The 22,212-nt window shown below is 33.5% G+C and overlaps 1 protein-coding gene across 1 annotated transcript in view; it reads left to right on the plus strand.

Moving 5' to 3' along the window:
- The window catches only part of LOC112652904 (A disintegrin and metallopeptidase domain 3-like), a 108,915-nt gene that overhangs the window by 70,533 nt on the left and 16,170 nt on the right, over positions 1 to 22,212 (plus strand). Inside the window, exons 14-18 of the mRNA XM_025436584.3 lie at positions 5,954 to 6,055; positions 7,624 to 7,819; positions 15,526 to 15,616; positions 15,870 to 16,059; positions 21,960 to 22,046. Of these exons, the coding sequence (XP_025292369.1) occupies positions 5,954 to 6,055; positions 7,624 to 7,819; positions 15,526 to 15,616; positions 15,870 to 16,059; positions 21,960 to 22,046 (666 nt within the window). The remainder of the gene's footprint in view (positions 1 to 5,953; positions 6,056 to 7,623; positions 7,820 to 15,525; positions 15,617 to 15,869; positions 16,060 to 21,959; positions 22,047 to 22,212) is intronic.

Below are 22,212 nucleotides of genomic sequence, written 5' to 3' on the forward strand. Positions count from 1 at the left end.
TCGGGGCACTCTTAGTCTTTATTAAAACCTGGAATAGAGTCACAGTGGACCAAAGGGAAATGGTAGCTTGTCCCACTGGATTTCAAGGTGCATCTATTGGAACATGGGAATTTATCTCGGATAGGACACTGCTAATTATAGATGTAAAGATTGTTAAAAACAAGACAACAGGCCCATAGTGGAGTCACTTGGGCTAAGCCCCATGTTATCAAACCAAGGCTTAATTGTTGTTGTTGTTGTTTTTTTAGACTTACTTGGTTTTAACTCTCCCAGAAATAGAATCTTAAACCAGTCAAATACCTTATCAGTAATAGTTATTGCCTGATAGACCCCTGCAACCTCCTAAAGGAATGTTACTTTGCAATAGCAAACATACTTTTTTGCCTTTATAACTTCCTTATTCCTCCTCCCTTCTGCCTCTAAGTCTTTCATTTTGTGTAACTCCTTAGATCTTTCTTTTACTAGACTGGATGCTGCCCAATTTGAATTGATTTTTACTTAGTTTATCTTTTAACAAGACCTACTGCAATAAGCTGTAGTAAGTCTTTACATTCTCTTCTTCCATGTTTATATAATTAACCAGAGTAGTCACTGATAAATGATGCTTAGAGCATGAAGTTGGTTCTTAAGTGACCAAGTGACTCCGTACCCTCAAATCCAGAAAAATTTGCACTGATTCCCCCTAGTATGTTAGATGAGCTAATTTTTAGAATTTCATTCGGCTTTTCCTAAATATATCTCTAGTTCCTTCTCTTTCTCATGCACTGAGAATTCTCAGTGTATTTTATTTTTTTAAATTTTTGTATATTTTTTATTGGAGTTCAATATGCCAACATATAGTATAACACCCAGTGCTGATCCCGTCAAATGCCCCCATCTCTGAATTTTAGAGTAACCAACAGTTCTTATTAACAGGGATTTTTCTATCTATTGTTATGGCTATCAGCAGAAGGAAAGTACTTTTATTTTCTTGATAGTGTAGGTGAGTGACCAATAACCACAATAAGCTTTCCTTAATATTACAAAGACCACCAACCTCACTGATGGAACTCATCAGGAATCTCAGCAATGATGATCAAAAACCATTTGTCCTCATTATCACTGAAAACTTCAGAAACCAAGTTAGCTCCACACCTGGCTGGATGATCATAGAATCCATCTGTCTTTATAGGCATTGTGACTTTGTTTTTTGTTTCAGCACAAAGATTTAGGATGTATCTAGGTAGTGTGTATATATATATATATATATATATATATATATATATATATATATGTAAGTATGTATTGTTTTCCTTCTGGCTTGCTGAGTTTTTTTTTTTTTTAATTTGACTTATGTTATACTTAAATAGATGTGGATAAAAGAAATATTAGGACATTTACATTATCACAGGCAGTTCTACCTTAATTCCATTGATTGGAGGAGTCTAAGTTAATCCCATTAATATCTGAAACTTCTAATCCTGTCACAACACATTATTTTTGCCCACTACTGAATTTCACGTGAATGAATTATAGATGATGGATCCTTTCTGACTCTAGATTTTTTTTGCTTATATTTTTGATATTCAACTGCATGATTGAACGCATCTGTAGTTCATTGGTATTTATTGTGGAGTAGTATTTCTTTGTATGACTATAACAGTTTATTTATTCATGGATTTATTAGTGAACATTTAGGTTGTTTTTGGTTTTGAGTATTATGAAAAATGCTTCTAAAGCACATTCATATCTTCTTTGAACTTAAGTTTTGGATTTTAGAATGTGCTAAAGAACATTTATGGGCCATCTGGGTGCTCAGTGGTTGAGCATCTGCACAGGTCATGATCCTGGGGTCCTGGGATTGAGTCCCACATTCGGATCCCCATAGGAAGCCTGCTTCTCCCACTGCCTATGTCTCTGCCTATTTCTGTGTCTCTCATGAATAAACAAATAAAATCTTAAAAAAAAAAAAACATTTTTTTTTGGACTTAAGTTTTTATGTATATTGGATAAATTTCTAGGAATAGAATTGCTGGGTCATATGTTAATTGCACTATTAAATGTGTAACAAAGCATCAATCTGCATTTTAAAATCCTTGTAATATTTTACATTCCAATAATCTATGTATGAGAGTGGCAGTTAGTTGTTCCTTATTCTTACCAACTTTTGCTACTGCCAGTCCCTTACATGTTAGTCATTTCAATGTCTGCTGGTATTTTACTGCAGTTTTTATTCATGTTTCCCTGATGACTAATCATACTGGACAGTGTCTCATGTGGTTATGGGACATCTATATGTCTGTGTCTCCTTTTTGAATGTTCACATATTTTACATATTTTGAGGGTGTTGTTTATGTAGTTATTGGAATTCTTAGTATTAGCCATATGCAAATATGTGTCATGGCTTTGTATTTTGTGTCCTATCAATCCCAAAGTTGTGAAACTTTCTAATAAGTATTCTAGAAGTTTATTGATGTTAGCTTTTATGTGTATACCTATTAATCCATTTTCAGTAATTTTTGTAGTTTGAATTAGGGAATATATTTTTCTATATGTATATCTAATTTCTTTAGCCCCAATTATTGGAAAATTATCCTTTTTCCACTGAATTACTATGCTACTCTTACCGAAAAACAGTTCATCACATAGTTTGTGTTTTATTGATCAATATATCTATCTTTACACCAATACCAGCCCTTCTTACCCTGATTCACAAAATTAGGTAAATTGTGTCTTCATATTTACTTTTTTCTGAAGATAGATTTGGTGATCTTCGATTTTTGCTGTGTAAAATTTGGAATCAATTTTTCCATTTCTACCCACATTCCTAAAAAATAAAAAAAAATTAAAAAAAATAAAAACTTTGCTGGAATTTTGATTGAGACATTTTTGAATCCATACATGAATTTGTGGGGAAGTGATGTATTCATAATGTGATTTTCAAACTATGAACATGGTATATTATTCCATTTTTTTAGATGTCTCTAATTAAACTAAAACCTAAATATTTCATGTTCCTGCCTGTTACTGTAAATTTTGCACCTTTTTTTTAATTTATTTTTTATTGGTGTTCAATTTACTAACATAATGAATAACCCCCAGTGCCCGTCACCCATTCACTCCCACCCCCCGCCCTCCTCCCCTTCCAACACCCCTAGTTTGTTTCCCAGAGTTAGCAGTCTTTACGTTCTGTCTCCCTTTCTGATATTTCCCACACATTTCTTCCCCCTTCCCTTATATTCCCTTTCAGTATTATTTATATTCCCCAAATGAATGAGAACATATAATGTTTGTCCTTCTCCGACTGGCTTACTTCACTCAGCATAATACCCTCCAGTTCCATCCACGTTGAAGCAAATGGTGGGTATTTGTCATTTCTAATAGCTGAGTAATATTCCATTGTATACATAAACCACATCTTCTTTATCTATTCATCTTTGGATGGACACCGAGGCTCCTTCCACAGTTTGGCTATCGTGGCCATTGCTGCTATAAACATCTATCCACTTAAAGTGTCCTTTGCAGGCATATAGAAATAGAATTAAAATGTGAAAGTTGTTGATTCCTGTGATCACCAGCTTAACCTTACTTTGAATGATTGATCCATATTTTGGAAAATACCTGCAAAATGTCTAAATTAAAATTATCAAATAATCCCAGTGAATATATGAAAAAAAGAATATAATTTGAGTTTAAGAAATAAAGAAACATTTTGGTACTTTTCAACATATATCAAAATTGATAAAGATAAAAATTATGATATTAAATATTGAAGTGACATTTGATAAAGTTTGGACATATATACCCTTTTTATTTCTATAATTTTTCAATAGCATTCCACTGTTACTTGTTTTTTAACGGTCTCACATCCAGGGATGCCTGAGTGGCTCAGTGTTTGAGCATTTGCCTTTGGCTCAGGGCCTGATTATGGGGTCCTGGGATTGAATCCCACATCAAGCTCCCTGCAGGGAGCCTGCTTCTCCCCCTGCTTGTGTCTCTCATGAATAAATAAATAAAATCTTTAAAAGAAACTAACATAAATAAATAAATAAATAAATAAATAAATAAATAAATAAATAAATAAATATTCTCACTTTCAGGCCCATTGTGGGGTTCCATTTTTAAACCACAATGCATTGAACATCAATTTCTAAGCCCAGCATTTAGTGTAGCTTTCCATTATACATTGAATACTGTCAAAAGATCCCCTTTCCTCATATGCTCTCTCTTTGATTCTAGCCGTTGGAGGCTTTCCCTTTTGTGTCATTGATTTTTGTTTATTTCCCCGTAATATATAGTGTGTGTTCAATCTTCTGTCTTCATGAAATGCTCTTGATAATTTTTATTAAAATCTTTATATTATAAAGCATAATACATTCTTTTAATAATGAAACATAAAAATGGAAAATATCTGACTCCTGCAAATATTAAAACATGTTATATGATAACATTTTAAAATATACTTTTATATACAGTTGGTATAATTGAAGACACTGACATTATATCTAATTTTATAGAGGATGTTATATGACAATCCAGGTATTACAAAAGATCAGGAAAAAATTATTATCCTATAAAAGCAATTGATAAATTTAACTTCTGTTTTGGGAAAAAGATACATCATTATAGCTTCTTTCACAACACACTACTCAAACCATTCAATATAAAAATAAATAAATAAATACATAGTATATATAACACAAATATTTTGCACACACACACTAAGACTCACATATTTACTGGATATAGAGGGGAAGAAAGTTTTATCCATAAACTCAAGAACAAACCACAAAAAAAGATGATAGTTCTCAGACAGCATGAGTGTACCATTTCACAATCTCACAAATCTAACAGTTACCAAAACAAACAAACCCAAAATGCACCAAAACAAAAGTTGTCAATAACAAATTGTGAAACATAGTTAAGATATATTAGTGGCCAACGGTTAAAATAATTCATATAAAAGTGCTTACAAATAAAGGGAATAAACAGAGCACAATAAAATACATGCATAAAAATATAAAATAAATGAGAACGTGCATTTTTGTAAAATTTATAGCACGTCGGTAATGAAAATAATAAAATCGAAACAGATGTAGTTATTTTTGCCTATCGCTTGTAGCACTTAGTTATTTTTGCCTATTGCTTTGCTAATTTTTAAATATTACTATCAGTTTTGTGAAAAATCACTCTTTCACTGAACAGATAGGTATATAGAAATAAGGAAATAATACTATGTTATAGTCTTTTATATTTTTGGACTGTGTCTTAGTAACTTCTAGAATTAATTTTTAATATAAGATCTTAGAGCTAAAAATAAAATTTTCATGACACATCCTTTAAATAATAAAATATAATTTAGAAACCTCTTTTGTCACATTCATAAATATATTATCAAAATGATGCCTTGAGGAGAATTGATAAGGTGAAAAAGTATTTATGACATAATAAATGGAAAAATATTTTTAAAATTATAGTGCATATATTCATGAACACAAAGAAGATTGACAGAAATTCTATTAAAATTTTAACAGTTCAGTTTCTTAAGCATGGAATTATAAATAATTTCATTACTATCTTTTTTTTTCCTATACTGGAAATATATTAGTTTTAAATGAAGTGGTGTTAAGAATAAACACAGAGGGCAACTCTAGTGGCTCAGCGGTTTAATGCTGCCTTTGAGCCCAGGACCTGATCCTGGAGACCCAGGATCGAGTCCCACGTCGGGCTCCCTGCATGGAGCCTGCTTCTCCCTCTGCCTGTGTCTCTGCCTCTCTCTCTCTCTTTTTCTCTCTCTCTCTCTCCCTTTCTTTCTTTCCGGAATGAATAAATAAAATTTTAAAAAAGAAAAAATAAATACAGAAGTAAAAATCATACTATGGTTGTAATTAGCTAAGAGATTATAGTATATTTTGACAATAAATAAAATTATTTCTTTGATTGAAAATTCCTATTATTGTATATTTACTTTTAGCAGTGCAAAAAATATGAAAAATGCTGTAATCCTGAAGATTGTACTCTGCTTGAATTTGCAGAGTGTGGCACTGGACCATGCTGTAAAAAAGATACTTGTCAGGTAAGCTTTCAAATTATTGCTGTATTTTCTTTTGTGATTTTTTTTTTCTGTTCTTGTGCATTCACTTATTTTTTCTTACTTTTTTTACACAACTTTCAAATATATAGCTTAAAATACTTGATTCATACACAGTTGAATTCAGAATTCAGATGTCATTAGATCTTTCTCAACCTCCTTCTTATCTTTGCCTTCAGTGTATTGTTTCAGTCTCTACTCAAGATCCCTCAGGTTATCCAATACCAATTCCAGATTATTTGGGCATGATGGATTCCTCTTGGTCATACCTGAGTTCATATCTGAATGTAGCTTTCATGACCCAACAATTCACAACAAAATTACAAATAAGCAACCCAGCACATGGTTGACATAAAATGTTTGAATAAACATACAATAACAATAATAATCTCACTTTGAGAATAGCAGAAAAAAGAGTCCATGTAGTATAGTCAGCAAGGTGTAGCATGTCTAATACTGAAGTTCTATGCAAGGACTCCTGGTCCCAGAAGTGGATTGAATCATTGGGTTCCCTTGGCAAGTTTTCCATTCAATTTCCCTTTATCGCCACACCTAAAAGGAGACGAGTAAGACTTGTGTTTTGAGGATTACTTCATTGTAGCATCTTGCCACCTTTGTGTCACTTTCAGGCATCAACAACTGTCATAGAAGCTGATTCATTAGAGATCTTGATTGGCAGGTTTTCTGTAAATGAAATCTCTCCAAACGTCATTCTATTTTGTTCTGTGTGTGTTCCTTTTCACTCCATATGCTAGTAATTAAAGCCAGTGGTCACTTGTCTTCAAGGAGCATGAATAAAGAGGCAAGCCTAGAGTTTCTACTACCTAACAATAAACGTTCTTTCCTTCACCAGAGCTCTCATCTTGGCCTTGATCTCCAAATCAGCGGAATTGAACAATAAAGCTTTTCTGCACAGTCCCTTGCCCTTTCCCTTACACATGGGGATAATTCCTACATTTGGTAGAGCCTTTAAAAAAATTAAGGTGAAGATCCCATACCATAACGTTTGCCATTTTCAGATGAACAATTTAGGGGCATTCAGTACATTTACGATGCTGTGCAACTGCCACCTCTACCTAGTTCCAAAACATGTTCCTCATGCAAACAGGAGACTCCCAGCCCATTAAGCACTTGTTCTCCTTTCTCCCTCCCGCTCAGTCCCTGGCAACCACCAATTTGTGTTCTGTCTGGAGTAACATATTTTGGATATTTCATATAAGTAGAAGCATAGAATATGTGACCTTTTGTGTCTGGCTTTCTTAACATAGTGTAGAAGATTCAACAACTTTGTAGCATATGTATCAGTGCTCCTTTATATGGCTGAAAATCCTCCACTATATGAATATACCACAATTTGTTCATCTATTCATCCATTGATGGACATTTGGGTTTTTTCCAATCTATTTCAATTGAGCTTTTAAGTAAATTCATAACTTAAGTAGTTAAAAATGTAATAATAATGGCAATGACAGAAATCTATTATTCTTGTTTAAGTTTTTTTACATTTTTGGTTTACTACTTTACAAAAATAATTGTTTTTCTTTGTCTCACAGATATCCACCAAAGGAACTGTATGTCGGGAAAGTAAAGATCCCTGTGATTTTCCAGAATTTTGTGATGGAATACATGAGAATTGCGTACCTGATGTGCAATCTGCTGATTTAGAACCATGCAATAATAACACTGCTTATTGCTATGAGGGAAAATGCCGAGATACAGATAAACAGTGTGCAGAGTTATTTGGAAAATGTAATGGGTGTGCTTTTTTTCTGGGGTTCATTTTTATTATTTAATTGTGTATTTTTTTCAGTAATGTTAACATACAGAGTTATATTAGTTTCAGGTGTAAAATATAGTGACTTAACAATTCTATATATTACTCAGTGCTCATCATGATAAGCATACTCTTTAATATCCATCCCCCCAACTACCTCCCCTCTGGTTAACTATCAGTTTGTTCTCTATAGTTAAGAGTCTATTTCTTGGTTTGTGTGTGCCTCTCTCTTTTGTTCCCCCTCTGTTAGTTTTGTTTCTTAAATTCCACATATGAGTGAAATCATGTGGTATTTTTCTTTCTAAGATTGATATATTTTGCTTAGCATAAATTATACTCTCTAGCTCCATCCATATTATTGTAAACAGCAAGATTTCATTCTTTTTTTTGTGGCTGAACAACATTCCATTGTCATATATACCACTTATTCTTTATCCATTCAATTGATGGACACTTGGGCTGCCTCCATAATTTGGTTATTGTGAATAATGCTGTCGTAAACCTAGAAAGGCATGTATTTTTTTGAATTAATGTTTTTATAATTTGGGGGTAAACACCCAAGTAGTATAATTATTGGATCACAGAATAGTTCTATTTTTAGCTTTGTGAGGAATATCCACACTGATTTCCACAGTGGCTGCACCAGTTTAGATGCTCAAGAGTGCAAGAAGATTTTCTCCATATCTTCACAAACACTTGTTGTTTCTTGTGTTTCAATTTTTAAATTTTCTTAAATTTAAATTCAGCTAATTATATACAATGTGTTATTTGTTTCAGAGGTAGAGGTCAGTGATTCATCAGTCTTATATAATACCCAGTGCTAATTACATCACATGCCCTCCTTCATGTCTTTCACCCAGTATCTGATCTCCCACTCTCCTCCCTTCCAGCAACCATTAGTTTGTTTCCTGCGATTAAGAGTCTCTTATGGTTTGTCTCCCTCTTTGCTTTCATCTGGTTTTAATTTCCGTTCCCTATGATCCTCTGTTTTGTTTCTTAAATTCCATAAATGAGTGAGATCATATAATTGTCTTTCTCTGATTCTTATTTCACATAGCATAATATCCTCTGGTTCCATACACGTCATTGCAAATGGCAAGATTTCATTTTCTCAATGTCTGAGTAGTATCCCATTGTGTGTGTGTGTGTGTGTGTGTGTGTGTGTGTGTGTGTGTATAATCTTCTTTATCCATTCACCTGTGGAAGGACATCTGGACTCAATCCATAGTTTGGATATAGTGGAGATTGCTGCTATAAATATTGGGACATAAGTGCCTCATCAGATCACTATAGTTCTATCCTTGGGGTAAATACCCAGTAGTGCAATTGCTGGCTCATAGGGAGGGTAGCTCTATTTTCAACTTTTTGAGGAACCTCCATACTTTTCCAGAGAGGCTAAACAAGCTTGCATTCCCACCAGTATGTAAGAGGTTCCCCTTTCTCTGTATCCTCTCCAACATCTAACACTTTCTAACTTATTGTGGATTTGATGTGTATTTCCCTGATGCTGAGTGATGTGGAGTATTTTTTCATGTATCTGTTGAACATTTGCATGTCGCCTTTGCAGAAATGTCTGTTCCTGTCTTCTGCCCATTTCTTGATTTGATTATTTGTTCTTTGGGTGTTGAGTTTGATAAGTTCTTTATAGATTTTGGATATTAGCCCTTTATCTGATAAGGCATTTGTGAATAATATCTTCTCCTCGCTCCATAGTTTGTCTTTTGGTCTTGTCAGTTGTTTCATTTGCTATGCAAAAGCTTATTATCTTGATGAAGTCCCAATAGTTAATTTTTCCTTGTTTCTTTTGCATTGGGAGACATGTTTAGCAAGAAGTTACTGAGGCTGAGGTCACAGAATTGGCTGCCTGTGTTTTCCTCTAGGATTTTGATGGATTTCTATCTCACATTTGTGCTTGCCATCCATTTTGAGTCTATTTTTGTGTATGGTGTGAGGAAATGTTCCAGTTTCATTCTTCTGCATGTAGCTGTCAAATTTTCCCAACACCATTTGTTGAAGAAACTGTCTTTTATTCCATTGAATATTCTTTCCTGCTTTGTCAAAGATTAGTTGACCATAGTGTTGAGGGTTCACTTCTGGGTTCTCTATTTTGTTCCATTGATCTATGTTTCTGTGTTTGTGCCAGTACCATACTGTCTTGATGATTATAGATTTCTAATAGAATGCAAAGTCTGGAATTGAGATGCCACCAGCTTCAGTTTTCTTTTTCAACATTCCTTTGGTATTTGGGGTCTTAGTCTTGTTGATCTGTTCTACAGTTCTTTTGGTTTCTATTTCATTGATTTCTGCTCTAATCTTTATTAATTCTCTTCTCCTGGGCTTAGGCTTTAGTATGTTCTTTCTCCAGCTCCTTTAGGTGTAAGGTTGGGTTGTGTACTTGAGACCTTTCTTGTTTCTTTTTTTTTTTTTTTTTTTTAATGATAGTCACACAGAGAGAGAGAGAGGCAGAGACATAGGCAGAGGGAGAAGCAGGCTCCATGCACCGGGAGCCTGATGTGGGATTCGATCCCGGGTCTCCAGGATCACGCCCTGGGCCAAAGGCAGGCGCTAAACCGCTGCACCACCCAGGGATCCCCACCTTTCTTGTTTCTTGAGAAAGGCTTGATTGCTATATACTTCCCTCTTATGACCACCTCTGCTGCATTTCAAAGGTATTAAACAGTTGTGTTTTCATTTTTATTTGTTTCCATGAATTTTTAAAATTCTTCTTTAATTTTTTGGGTTGACCCATTCATTCTTTAGTAGCATACTCTTTAACCTCCATATATTTGAGTTCTTTCTAAATTTCCTCTTGTGATTGAGTCCAAGTTTCAAAGAATTGTATACTGAAAATGTGCAGGGAATAATCCCAATCTTTTGGTAGCAGTTGAGGCCTGAGTTGTGACCCAGTATATGATCTATTCTGGAGAATGTTCCATGTGCGCTTGAGAAGAATGTTTATTTTATTGCTTTAATATGGAATATTCTGAATATATCTGTGGAGTCCATCTAGTCCAGTGTATTATTCAAAGCTGTTGTTTCCTTGTTGATCTTCTGCTTGGGTAATCTGTCCATTGTAGTCAGAGGGATGTTAAAGTTCCCCACTATTATTATATTATTATCAATGTGTTTCTTTAATTTGGTTATTAATTGGCTTATATAACTGGTGCTCCCATGTTAGGGGTACAAATATTTACAATTGTTAGATCTTCTTGCTGGATATACCCTTTATGATATAGTGTCCTTCTTCATCTCTTATTATAGGCTTTGCTTTAAAATCTAATTGTATGGTATAGGGTTGCTACCCCAGCTTTCTTTTGATGTCCATTAGCATTCCAAATGGTTCTCCATGCCTCACTTTCAATCTGGAGGTGTCTTTGGGTCTAAAATGATTCTCTTGCAGACAGCATATCAATGAGTCTTGCTTTTTCATCCAATCTGAAAACCTGCATCTTTTGATTTGAACATTTAGCCTATTTACATTCAGAGTAATTATTGAAAGATATGAATTTAGTGCCATTGTATTACTTGTAAAGTCACTGTTTCTGTATATTGTCCCTGTTCTTTTCTGGTCTGTATTACTTTTAGACTCTTTCTCCACTTAAAGATCCCCTTTAATATTTCTTGTAGGGCTGATTGAGTAATCACAAATTCTTTTAGTTTCTTTTGTCCTGAATGCTTTTTTATCTCTCCTCTTTTAAATAAGAGCCATGCTGGATAAAGTATTCTTGGCTGCATATTTTTCTCATTTAGCACCCTTAATATATCATACCAGTCCTTTCTGGCATGCCAGGTTTCCATAGATAGGTCTACTATCAATCTAACATTTCTACTATTGTAGGTTAAGAACCTCTTGTCTTGAGAGGCTGTCAGGATTTTCTCTTTGTCTCTGAGTTTTGCAAGTTTCACTACTATATGTCCAGGTGTTGACCTGTTTTTATTGATATTAAGGGGGTGGGGTCCTCTGTGCCTCCTGGACTTATGTGCCTGTTTCCTTACCCATATTAGGGAAGTTCTCCACTATAATTTGCTCCAATATACCTCCTGCCCCTCTCTCTCTTTCCTCTTCTGGGATCCCAATTATTCTAATATTATTTCACCTTATTGTATCATTTATTTCTTGAATTCTGCCCTCATGATAGAGTAGTTGTTTATCTCTCCTTTTCTCAGCTTCTTTATTCTCTATCATTTTGTCTTCTGAACCACTAATTCTCTCTTCTGCCTCATTTATCCCAGCAGTTAGAAACTCTGTTTTTGATTGCATCTCATTAATAGCCTATTTTATTTTGACTTAATTAAATTTTAGTTCTTTTATTTCTCCAGAAAGGGATTCTCTACTGTCTTCTGTGCTTTTTTTCAAGCCTAGCTAGCATCTTTACAATCATTTCTCTGACCTCTAGTTCCAATATCTTACTTACATCCATACTGATTAGGTCCCTGACAATTAGTACTGCCTCTTGTTCTATTTTTTGAGGTGAGTTTTTTCTGTCCTCATTCTCTCCAGAGAAGAATAGATGAAAAAGTGAACAAAATACTAAAATGGTAACAATGACCCCAGAGAAATATACATTAAACAAATCAGAAGAGACCTGAAATTAAAAGAAAAATTAAAACAAAAAAAAGAATATAATCAGACAAATGAATTGAACAGAGTGATACACTGGTTCCTGTGTGTATTTTGGTCTGTTTGTTAGAAAACTAGATCCTAAAATTGTAAAGAAAGAAAAATTTATATAAGTACAAAAATAAAGTTAAATATAATGAAATGATAGAATATAATTGTAAAAATTAAAAAAAGAAGGAATATAAACAAACAGATGAACAGAACAATACAGTAAATCCTGGGTGTATTTTTGTTAGAAGAGACTACATCCTAGAATTGTAAAAAAGAAAAAATATATATATACAAAAGTAAAACTAAATGCATTGAAAGGGTACAATGTAGCTGTAGAGATGTTTCAGTTTTGGTAGGTTATACATTTCTAGGAATTTTTCCATTCTTTCTAGGTTGTCCAAATTGTTGGCATATAATTTTTCATAATATTTGCTTACAATTCTTTGTGTTTCTGTGATGTCATTTTTAAGTTTTCCTTTTCATTTCTGATTTTGGGGTGTCTTTCTCTCCCCCCCGCCTTTTTTGGATGAGTATGGCTAAAAGTTTATCAATTTTGTTGATATTTTCAAAGAACAAGCTCTTGATTTATTGATGTTTTACTATTTCTTTAGTTTCTATATCACTTATTTCTGCACTAATCTTTATTATTTCCTTCCTTATGCTGGTTTTGGGTTTTGTTTGTTATTCTTTTTGTAGCTCCTTTAGTACAGGGTTAGGCTGTTTATTTGAGATTTTTCTTGCTTCTTGAGGTAGACCTGCATTGCTGTAAACTCTCCTAGAACTGCTTTTTTTCTGCATTCCAGAGATTTTGGACTATTGTGTTTTCATTTTCATTTGTTTTCATGTGCTTTTTGATATCTTTGATTTCTTGGTTGACCCATTTATTGCTTAATAGCATGTCATTTAATTTCCATGTATTTATACTCTCACCAGATTTTTTTTCTTGTGGCTGACTTCTGGTTTCATAGTATTGTGGTAAAAAGATGCATGGTATGACTTCAATCTTCTTGAATTTGTTGAGGCTCTTTTTGTGGGCTACTAGGTGATGTATTCTGTAGACTGTCCCATGTGCCCTTGAAAAAAATGTGTATTCTGCTGTTTTAGGATGGAATGTTCTGCATATATCTGTTAAAGGTCCAGTGTGTCATTCAAAGCCGCTATTTCCTCATTGTATTGCTGTTTGATCTGTCCATCAGTGTAAGTGTGGTGTTAAATTCTCCCACTGTTATTGTATTACTATTGATTATTTTCAGCTATTATTTCTTCAAACAGAATTTCCACTCCCTTTTCTCTCTCTTCTTCTAGGATCCTTATAATGCAAATGTTTCATGCTTGATGCAGACACTAAGTTCCCTAAGACTGTTCTCAATTTGCATTATTATTTTTACTCTCATTTTGTCAGCTTGATTACTCTCCAGTACTCTGTCCTCCAGGTTATTAATTCTTTCTTCTGTTTTATCTAGCCTATTATTTATTGTATTGGGTATATTTTTAATTTCATTTATTGTGTTCTTTATCTGATTGGGTTTTTAAAATTTTTTTTTTGTTAAGAGTCTCACTGATATCCTCCACTCTTTTCTCAAGTCCAATGAGTATCTTTATGATTACCACTTTAAATTCTCTATCAGGTATATTATTTACATCTGTTTTAGTTAAGTTTCTTACTGTGGCTTGGTATTTTTCTTTCATTTGGGGCACAGTCCTCTGTCACCTCATTTTGTCTAACTCTGAGTTTGTTTCTCTGGTTAGGAAAGTCAGCTATTTCTCTTACTACTGAAAGTAATGGCCTTATGAAGAAGTACTTCATTAGTACTCTACAGTGCAGAGTTCCCTGTTCCCCAGGACCTCATGCTTCAAGAAGTGCCTCCTATATGTGTTGGCTATGCCTTGACTCTTTTTCCTTCAGTAAGGTTGTCTGCAGAGGGTCTCTTTGTCTGTTGGGGGCAGTGTTTGGTCCATGGCTAGGTGCAGCACATTTTAACAAGGTGGGTGCTGGTCTGCTTGTGAAATGAAACCTGCTACCACACCACCATAGGAACTGAGGTCCCATAAAACACATGGGTCCATTGACTGGGTATTGGTAGGGTTTCCACTAGTCTTTCCTGGGGTGGAGGCCCATGGATTTAGGACTGAGGCAAGCATGACTGGAAAGGGCCTCTCCTCTGAAGTGAAAGGGGGTGGGGCTTGGTGTAAGCAAATTAAATAGCAACTGTTTGCACCATACCGTTTCTTGCAGATAGCACCATGTTAATACTGGGGGTTTGGGGAGGGAAATGGCAGCTGACAGCTTTTATTCCTGGAGGTATTTTTCCATGATCTTGCTTCTCTGGACAATGCTCCAAGATGAGTAAATCCTTCTCCCTCATGTTTGCCTATGCTGTTTTTCAAACTGCTACTTCCATGCTGTAACTCTTTTGACTGTCCTGCTGTCTGAATGAAGACTCAGCTTCCTAATGCCCTCTGGGTTCAAACAGAGCCTAGCTGCTGATTTTTAAAATTCTAAGCTTTAAGTCCTGCTGGTTGTAAGAATTTATAAAATTTGGCTCCTCTTGCTTTCAAAGCCAAATATTATGGGGATTTGTCTTTACTGTGTGGGCTCCTCAGGGATTCATTTTTAAACTATATTTTCCTAAATTCAGTAATCTACCCATTGCTATGATAAAAGATATTGTTTGTGTAAATCCAAATTTGAAAATAAAATTGCAAGTCAAAACAACCTCAAACTACATGGAGAGGTAGATAGATCTAATAATTACCGAGCAAAGAAAAAATAAGATATTAGTTAAATTTCAGGTGATTGGTGGAAAAAGAGTAGAATATTAGAATTACAGATAAAGGAGTAAATGATTGATTTCTTAATAATTTCTTCACTATGATAGCAATTTTCTTATTCCCAAGTGGATAGTTTTTAGTAACTCTTCTTCTTGTATAGCCAGTAGATTACACCAAAAATTTATAGTAGCTGACACTGACTGGGCATTGCTTTCATCTAGATGTCTCTATATTAATTTACTATACTTTTAGTTTTTATTTTTTTAAGATGAGTAATTGGAACTTTATATTTTTCAGTTGCAAAGGGTTCTACTTCTCTGTGCACACAAGAAGTGAATATGCAGGATGATGATTTTGGAAACTGTAGAGGAGGATTTTGTAATTTTAGGTGTGTATTTAGAAAATTATAAATTTTCCAATTTTGTTGGTATGTTTGTACTGCAGAAAGTTGCTTAATGCAAGTGAGAAATAAATGTATTATGTACAGATAGATATTCATGTTCCACTTCCTAAGATTATTTTGTTCTGAATAGCTTTTATCTGTAACATTTTCAATTAATTTCATATTTTGAACAGTTATTTCCCTAATATTTTCATCCCTAGTGTCATATAAATACTTTTTTTCTGCCTTATATTGTTAGGGATATCTTATGTGGAAAGATAGTTTGTCACTGGACACAGTTAGAAATAATACCATTTAAAAAATTTGATATTCAGTATACTTACATGGAAGGCCATTTGTGTGTCTCTGCATATTTGAGAACACCAGCAGCACATTTAAGAGAAGATATTACCTATACATCAAATGGCACTATGTGCGGTCCAGATAGGGTAAGTAAAAATTTGACTTGATAAAGTATGGGAGTGTCTGTGTGTGTGTGTGTATGTGTGTATGTGCACATACACACATATGAGAGAGACAGAAAAGACCTTAATATTATAATTAACATTACAAATTTTGGTTACTATATCATGATCTTAAGCTTTAAAGTTCAGAATTTCTGTTGGTCAAAGGAACACATGCTTCAGTATCATTTTGTTTATTATGAATTTTGGTATAAATATTTAAACTTGTTTTCTCATACTTGAGAATATTAGCCTCTTAATTAGGCTAGGATCTGGTTTGCAAAAACTTATATAAACAACCAAAAAAGTAGGTGAAAACAATCTAAATAATAAGAACAAAGAAAACAAAATAGCCAAGTATTTAGTCCAGCAATTATTGACAGGAAGAATTAATTTGGTTGTAATGAAAATAAAACAGTTATTTGCTCATTAGCCAAATCCCCTAATTGTTTTTCCAAAAGCATAACAAATACTTGTTAAAAATTTGGTCTTCCCACAAGACACAATAAAGAAATGGAGTTTAAGCCTTATTTATTTTTCTTTTTCTTAAATAGCTTAAGAAACAAAATCAAGGACTGTTAAACTACTACCATTGAAAAATTGACTAATGTAAAACACTACTCAAGTATTTCACATTTGAATTTAGATAATTTACATTGAGATGCAAAATTTTAAGAAACAAACAATAGAGAAAAATGGAAATGAATAGTAAATTTATCTCAAAATGGGAAAACATATTCTCACATAAAAATAATGAAATAATCAAAGGGAACACACTAGTGCTGACTCCTTTATAATAGGTCATTCCGGGGACACCTGGGTGGCTCAGCGGTTGAGTGCCTGCCTTTGGCCCAGGGCATGATCTTGGGGTCCTGGGATGGAGTCCCACATCAGTCTCCCTGCATGGAGCCTGCTTCTCCCTCTGCCTGTGTCTCTGCCTCTCTCTCTCTCTGTTGCTCATGAATAAATAAATAAAATCTTAAAAAAAATAATATGTTATTCTTTTAAAGACATTTCAGACAAACTGAAAAAAATGTTTACTATGAATGTGAGAGATTAAATACATAAATTTATCAGCTAATTTAAGCATTCATCAATTAGGAGGGAAAAAAACACTTAAATGGTATACATGTGGTATAACATACAAAAATAATTTGGTCTTTGTCCCTTATTTCTTGCACAGAGCTCCTAAACTCCTTGGAATTTCATGAGTGATAGGAATGTTTTTTGTTATTCAAAAAAACCTCATTCAATCAAACTAATTTACACTTAACAAAGTGACAGAATGGGGCCTCTAGGATAACTTTATGATGGAGCTGATCACTAGTAAGACCAAGTGATTAAATTTTAGCTTCATCATAAGCTTCAGGAAGGGAAGTAATATGGTTAAGAGATTGAACACTATAAAAACTTTTGAATGATGAGATTTGGTGTTCTTGTGGGTTGGTGAAATAAATACAAACTACATGAATATCCAGCTAGTTTTTGTCTAATCAAATAGGAGTTAAAAATAATAATTGATGATGAGAAGCATAACTTATTACCATCCTAAAACAAATATAACTGGGCACATTCTTTCTGGAAAGTGATTTAGAAATATGTATGGAGTCAATATGTTATTACACATGTTATTGACTTTTAAAAATTACATTTTGTTACTATTTTTAACTCACAAACAGTTAAAATATAACATTACCTTAGTTTCAGGTGTACAACATAGGGGTTCAATATTTGTATATATTGTGAAATGACCAATGCAAGAAGTCTAGTTAACATCCATTACTGTATAGTCATGAAATTTTTTTTATTATATTGAGAACTTTCAAATTTTACTCTCTTAGCAAGTTTCAAATATGCAATACAGTGTTATTAACTCTTGTCACCATACTATACTATACTCTTCATTGTATATTTATTTACTTTATAACTGAAAGTTTGTAATTTTTGGCTCTGACACCCACTTTATCCACTCCCTCAAACCCTCATCATCAGAATCATGGGAACCAACCCGTTCTCTGCATCTATGAGCTCATATTTTGTTGTTGTTTAAATTACACATGGAAGTAAGATCACACAATATTTGTCTTTCTCTGTCTGACTTATTTCAATCAGCTAATGTTCTCAAGGTCCATTCATGTCACAAATGGCAAGATCTAATTCATTTTTATGGATGAATAATATTCCATTGTGTATATTTGCTACATTTGATCCATCCATTCATTCACCTCAGTTGCTTGCATATCCTGGCTACGTAAATAATTCTGCAATGAACGTGCAGGTGGATATATATTTTTGAGTTACATGTTTTCATTTATTTTGGATAAATACTCAGAAGTGGAATTGCTGTATTTGATGTTTCCATTTTTTAATTTTTGTAAGAACCTCCATACTATTTTCTATAGTGGCTGCACTCATTTACATTTCTATCAATAGTGCACAAGGGCTGCCTTTTCTCTACATTTTCAAAAATGTTTGTTATTACTTTTTGTCATGATAAAAGCCATTCTAAGATCCTAGGAGAATAGGAGAAAGAATTTAAGGATGGAAAAGTATTTCACGAAATAACGTTTGGTATGTCTCCAAATTTGGCAAAAGGTAAACACACAGATACAAAAAGCAAAGAACATCATATAGGATGAACCCAGCAAATCCGCAGCAGGATACAGCATAATGAGATTTCTGAAAATTAAAGGCAAAGAAAAAGAATCTTAAAAATAATGAGAGTAAAATAACATGTACAGGAAAAAATACAATTACAATGGTAACAAGTAAAATAAAACAATATGGGACCTAGACATACAAATGCCACAGAAGATTGCCATGGTTCTTTGTCCCACTGCCCCATATGACCACTAAAAGCTTTAGAGATCACTCCTCTCTCCATCAGTGATTCTCTGCCTGGGAAAGTCTGATCACTAGCTTATGCCCATCTGACCAATGTGCCCATGGAGGGAAAAGAAAAGAGTGAAGGAGAAAGAAAAGGGAAAGGAGAGGAAGGGAAGGAAAAGAAAGAAGGAAAATGGTTCCTACTTGGTTAGTAGGAACTTTAAGTTAGCAGGACTTTTTACTCCCACACCAATTAAAAACAAAACAAAACAAAACTGGAGTAGAATTCAGTGATTCATCAGTTACATGTAACACCCAGTGCTCTAATCCAGAAACCCAAATTGCACTGTATGTTAACTACCTAGAATTAAAAACAAACAAAAAAAACAATTAATTGACAAACCTCCATATGACAGGGACTTGTCACAAACAGTCTTCATTTTGGAAGTGGCCATTTAGGCTGTGGTACATTCTGTAGTTCAATTGGATAGTGACTCTCCTAGAGGACAGACCACTTGGAAATCCTAAATTCTATAGTCATCATTAATTCAATTGCTTTAGGAAACAAAATACCTTTCTAATTTTTCCCTTGGGATAAAAATGTTGTGTTGGCTGCATTTTGTAATTGAGAGAGAGGAGAGGTAAGTAGTGAATATAAGAGGTAACTACTTCTGTGGTTCTGTGGACAGACTTCCATGAATAATTCCACCTGTTAGCCTCCCTGCCCAACCTTTTTGGATATTCTTCTCTGCTTTTCCTTATTACTTTGAGGCTGCAGCTCCTCCAGAGCATTGTGTGGCTGATCAACTAGGCTCTCTCTTTTATCATTGTATTTGATGTGGTTGCTTCCACACTGCATTTTATCCACCAGTGGCCTTCATTTTATTTCAAAACCCCAGGAAGTTCTTAACTCTTTCATCTTCTAATTGGTTTGTTCTGATTCTCCTTTACCTACATTAATTAAGAAAGGGAGAACAATCGTGACTGCCATGTCTGTGAACTTAAATTGAAATTATTCTATGATTGTTTAAAAAATTCATTAAGGATACATGTTATTTTCATCTGTTATTCTACATTATTCAGTTGATTTCAGAGTGGTCGGAAAGGAAAGACTTCTTTACCTTACTCTCATTAAATGTGGGTCCTTTGTAAAAATTATCTTGATAGATAAGAAGACAAAGAGGGAGAGAGGGGAGACTTTATATCTTACTTATTAACAGAAAAGAGGTCTCTCTTACTAATCACAATGAAATTTTAAATAAAACACATGTATTTAATACTGTAATATACTGAGTGCAAAGTACACCACATGGAGATAAGCATTATTCCAACAATGCAAGTTTGTTTAATATTGGATGTGATAGAAGGCTTTTTTGATTTTTTTTTTTTATTTATAACACTCAGAACAGGAGAAATGTTTATTGAAGTGATTTCTAGCTCACACATGTAGCCTAGGGAAGATAAACACATCTCAGCACATTCATTTTACACTTGAAAAGGGGTATGTTTGATACATTTAATTATCCAAAATAAGATATGCTAATTATTGAATAAATAAATAAAATTAACTGCCTTTTTCTTACTTATACCTGGGACTATATGAGAAAAATGCTTACATAATCCAGGCATTTCACTTTAGGAAATATGTATTTACTTATATATTCTTTTCTTTGAACCATGATGTGTCTGCTTCTGTGACACCCTTTGTGTCTCTTATTCAAAGGAGGAAGCTTGTGTATTAGTTTATATTCAAAACATCATTCCACCCATTGCCCAGGGCTAAGTACTTTTATGGTGTCTCTTGCTTTTGCTGTCATTACAAAAGAGCCAACTACAAATTGATCTGTTTATTTGAAGGAAACTGTATCAGAAGCATAGGTCTTAACTTTTCCTGGCTTATTTTCCCCCTAAGGACAACCCAATGAAATATGACTAGTTGGTTATTGCCTCAGTGACAATGTTTAAGGAGCACTAGAATTAAAATGGTTTTGTGGACAGGTAATGCTGGTTTGTCCAACATTTTGTCATTCTTGCTGGCTTCATCAGAGCACTCTCAGTAAATGAACAAGCTGATATTCTTTCCCTTATGGTGATAATTGATTAATGATGATAGAAGATAATGGTTTTTAATACTATTCATTAAATAGTAAATATTCTATCAGATAACTTGAGAAAAGCCAACAGATAACTTTAACAGACTCCCCGAAAAATGTTCAAATTAAATTGAAATTTGGACGGAGGAATACATAGAGCTTATATAGAAATCAGGTCAAATAAGTAATAATTAAGATGATATCTTGTATTGAGTGTGCATTTACTATGCACCAGACACTGCTTTTGTTCCTTTATGTCTAACATATTATTTCATCCTTATACCGTACTTTTAAAAAATTTAAATATAATTGCTATTCCAAATTCAAAGATGGATAAATGGAGGTATGCAGAGATTAAATAACTTGTTTTAGCGCTAATGTGAAAGATAAGAGATATTGTCATTAAAGTTGGAAAAATATTAAAAAGACAAGAAACATTATTATTTAGCATTGATCAATATGTACTTCTGTTCTTAAGGAGTTCTTGCACTGCATATTGGCTCTGTCAATAACTTATACATGAATTTAGGAATACATTTATTTTCATCACATATAAAATGAAAATAAAAACATTTCCTTTGAATATATATGAGTATGTATTATAAAAATACAAAGAAGGTGCAAAGAAAGACCCAAGCTAATTATAGTCAGTAGAACTCGCCTATTTTTGTTCTTATACCAATTAGTGTCAGTATATCAATAAACTCATAGCCGTGCTCCCTCATAAGAAAGAAATAATATCTCATTCTCAAATTATTTTTGGTAAAATAATAACATGCTTTTTGGACTCCCAAATTCTTTTTTAGAATAAGTACGTGTCATGAATTCCATATTCATATTATATATTCAGATTCATAATATATGACAAATATAAAACATATTATGCATTTAATTTTTGTAGCAAGTAGAATTGCTCAACTCTTGGCTTTATATTTACAGTTCTTGTTTGTGGTTTTAACATTTTAGTACTGTTACCTGGGACAGTGCTCTTCTAGGACTTCATTTATACAGAGAACAAACTGTGACTCAAAAATAAATTGCAGTGGACATGGGGTATGTAATGGTTATTTCATTTCTAAGTATAGTTATTTTAATTCGCATCAAAAACATTGTCCAAGATAATGAGGTAGAATTATTTGATACAGAAATTTGAAAATTTGCAGCTAAAATAAGGAAAGTAGATTCCATTATTTATACACATATATATATGACATAATAA

This window comes from Canis lupus, chromosome 16 (genome assembly GCF_003254725.2).
Source record: "Canis lupus dingo isolate Sandy chromosome 16, ASM325472v2, whole genome shotgun sequence".
Classification (NCBI taxonomy): domain Eukaryota; kingdom Metazoa; phylum Chordata; class Mammalia; order Carnivora; family Canidae; genus Canis; species Canis lupus.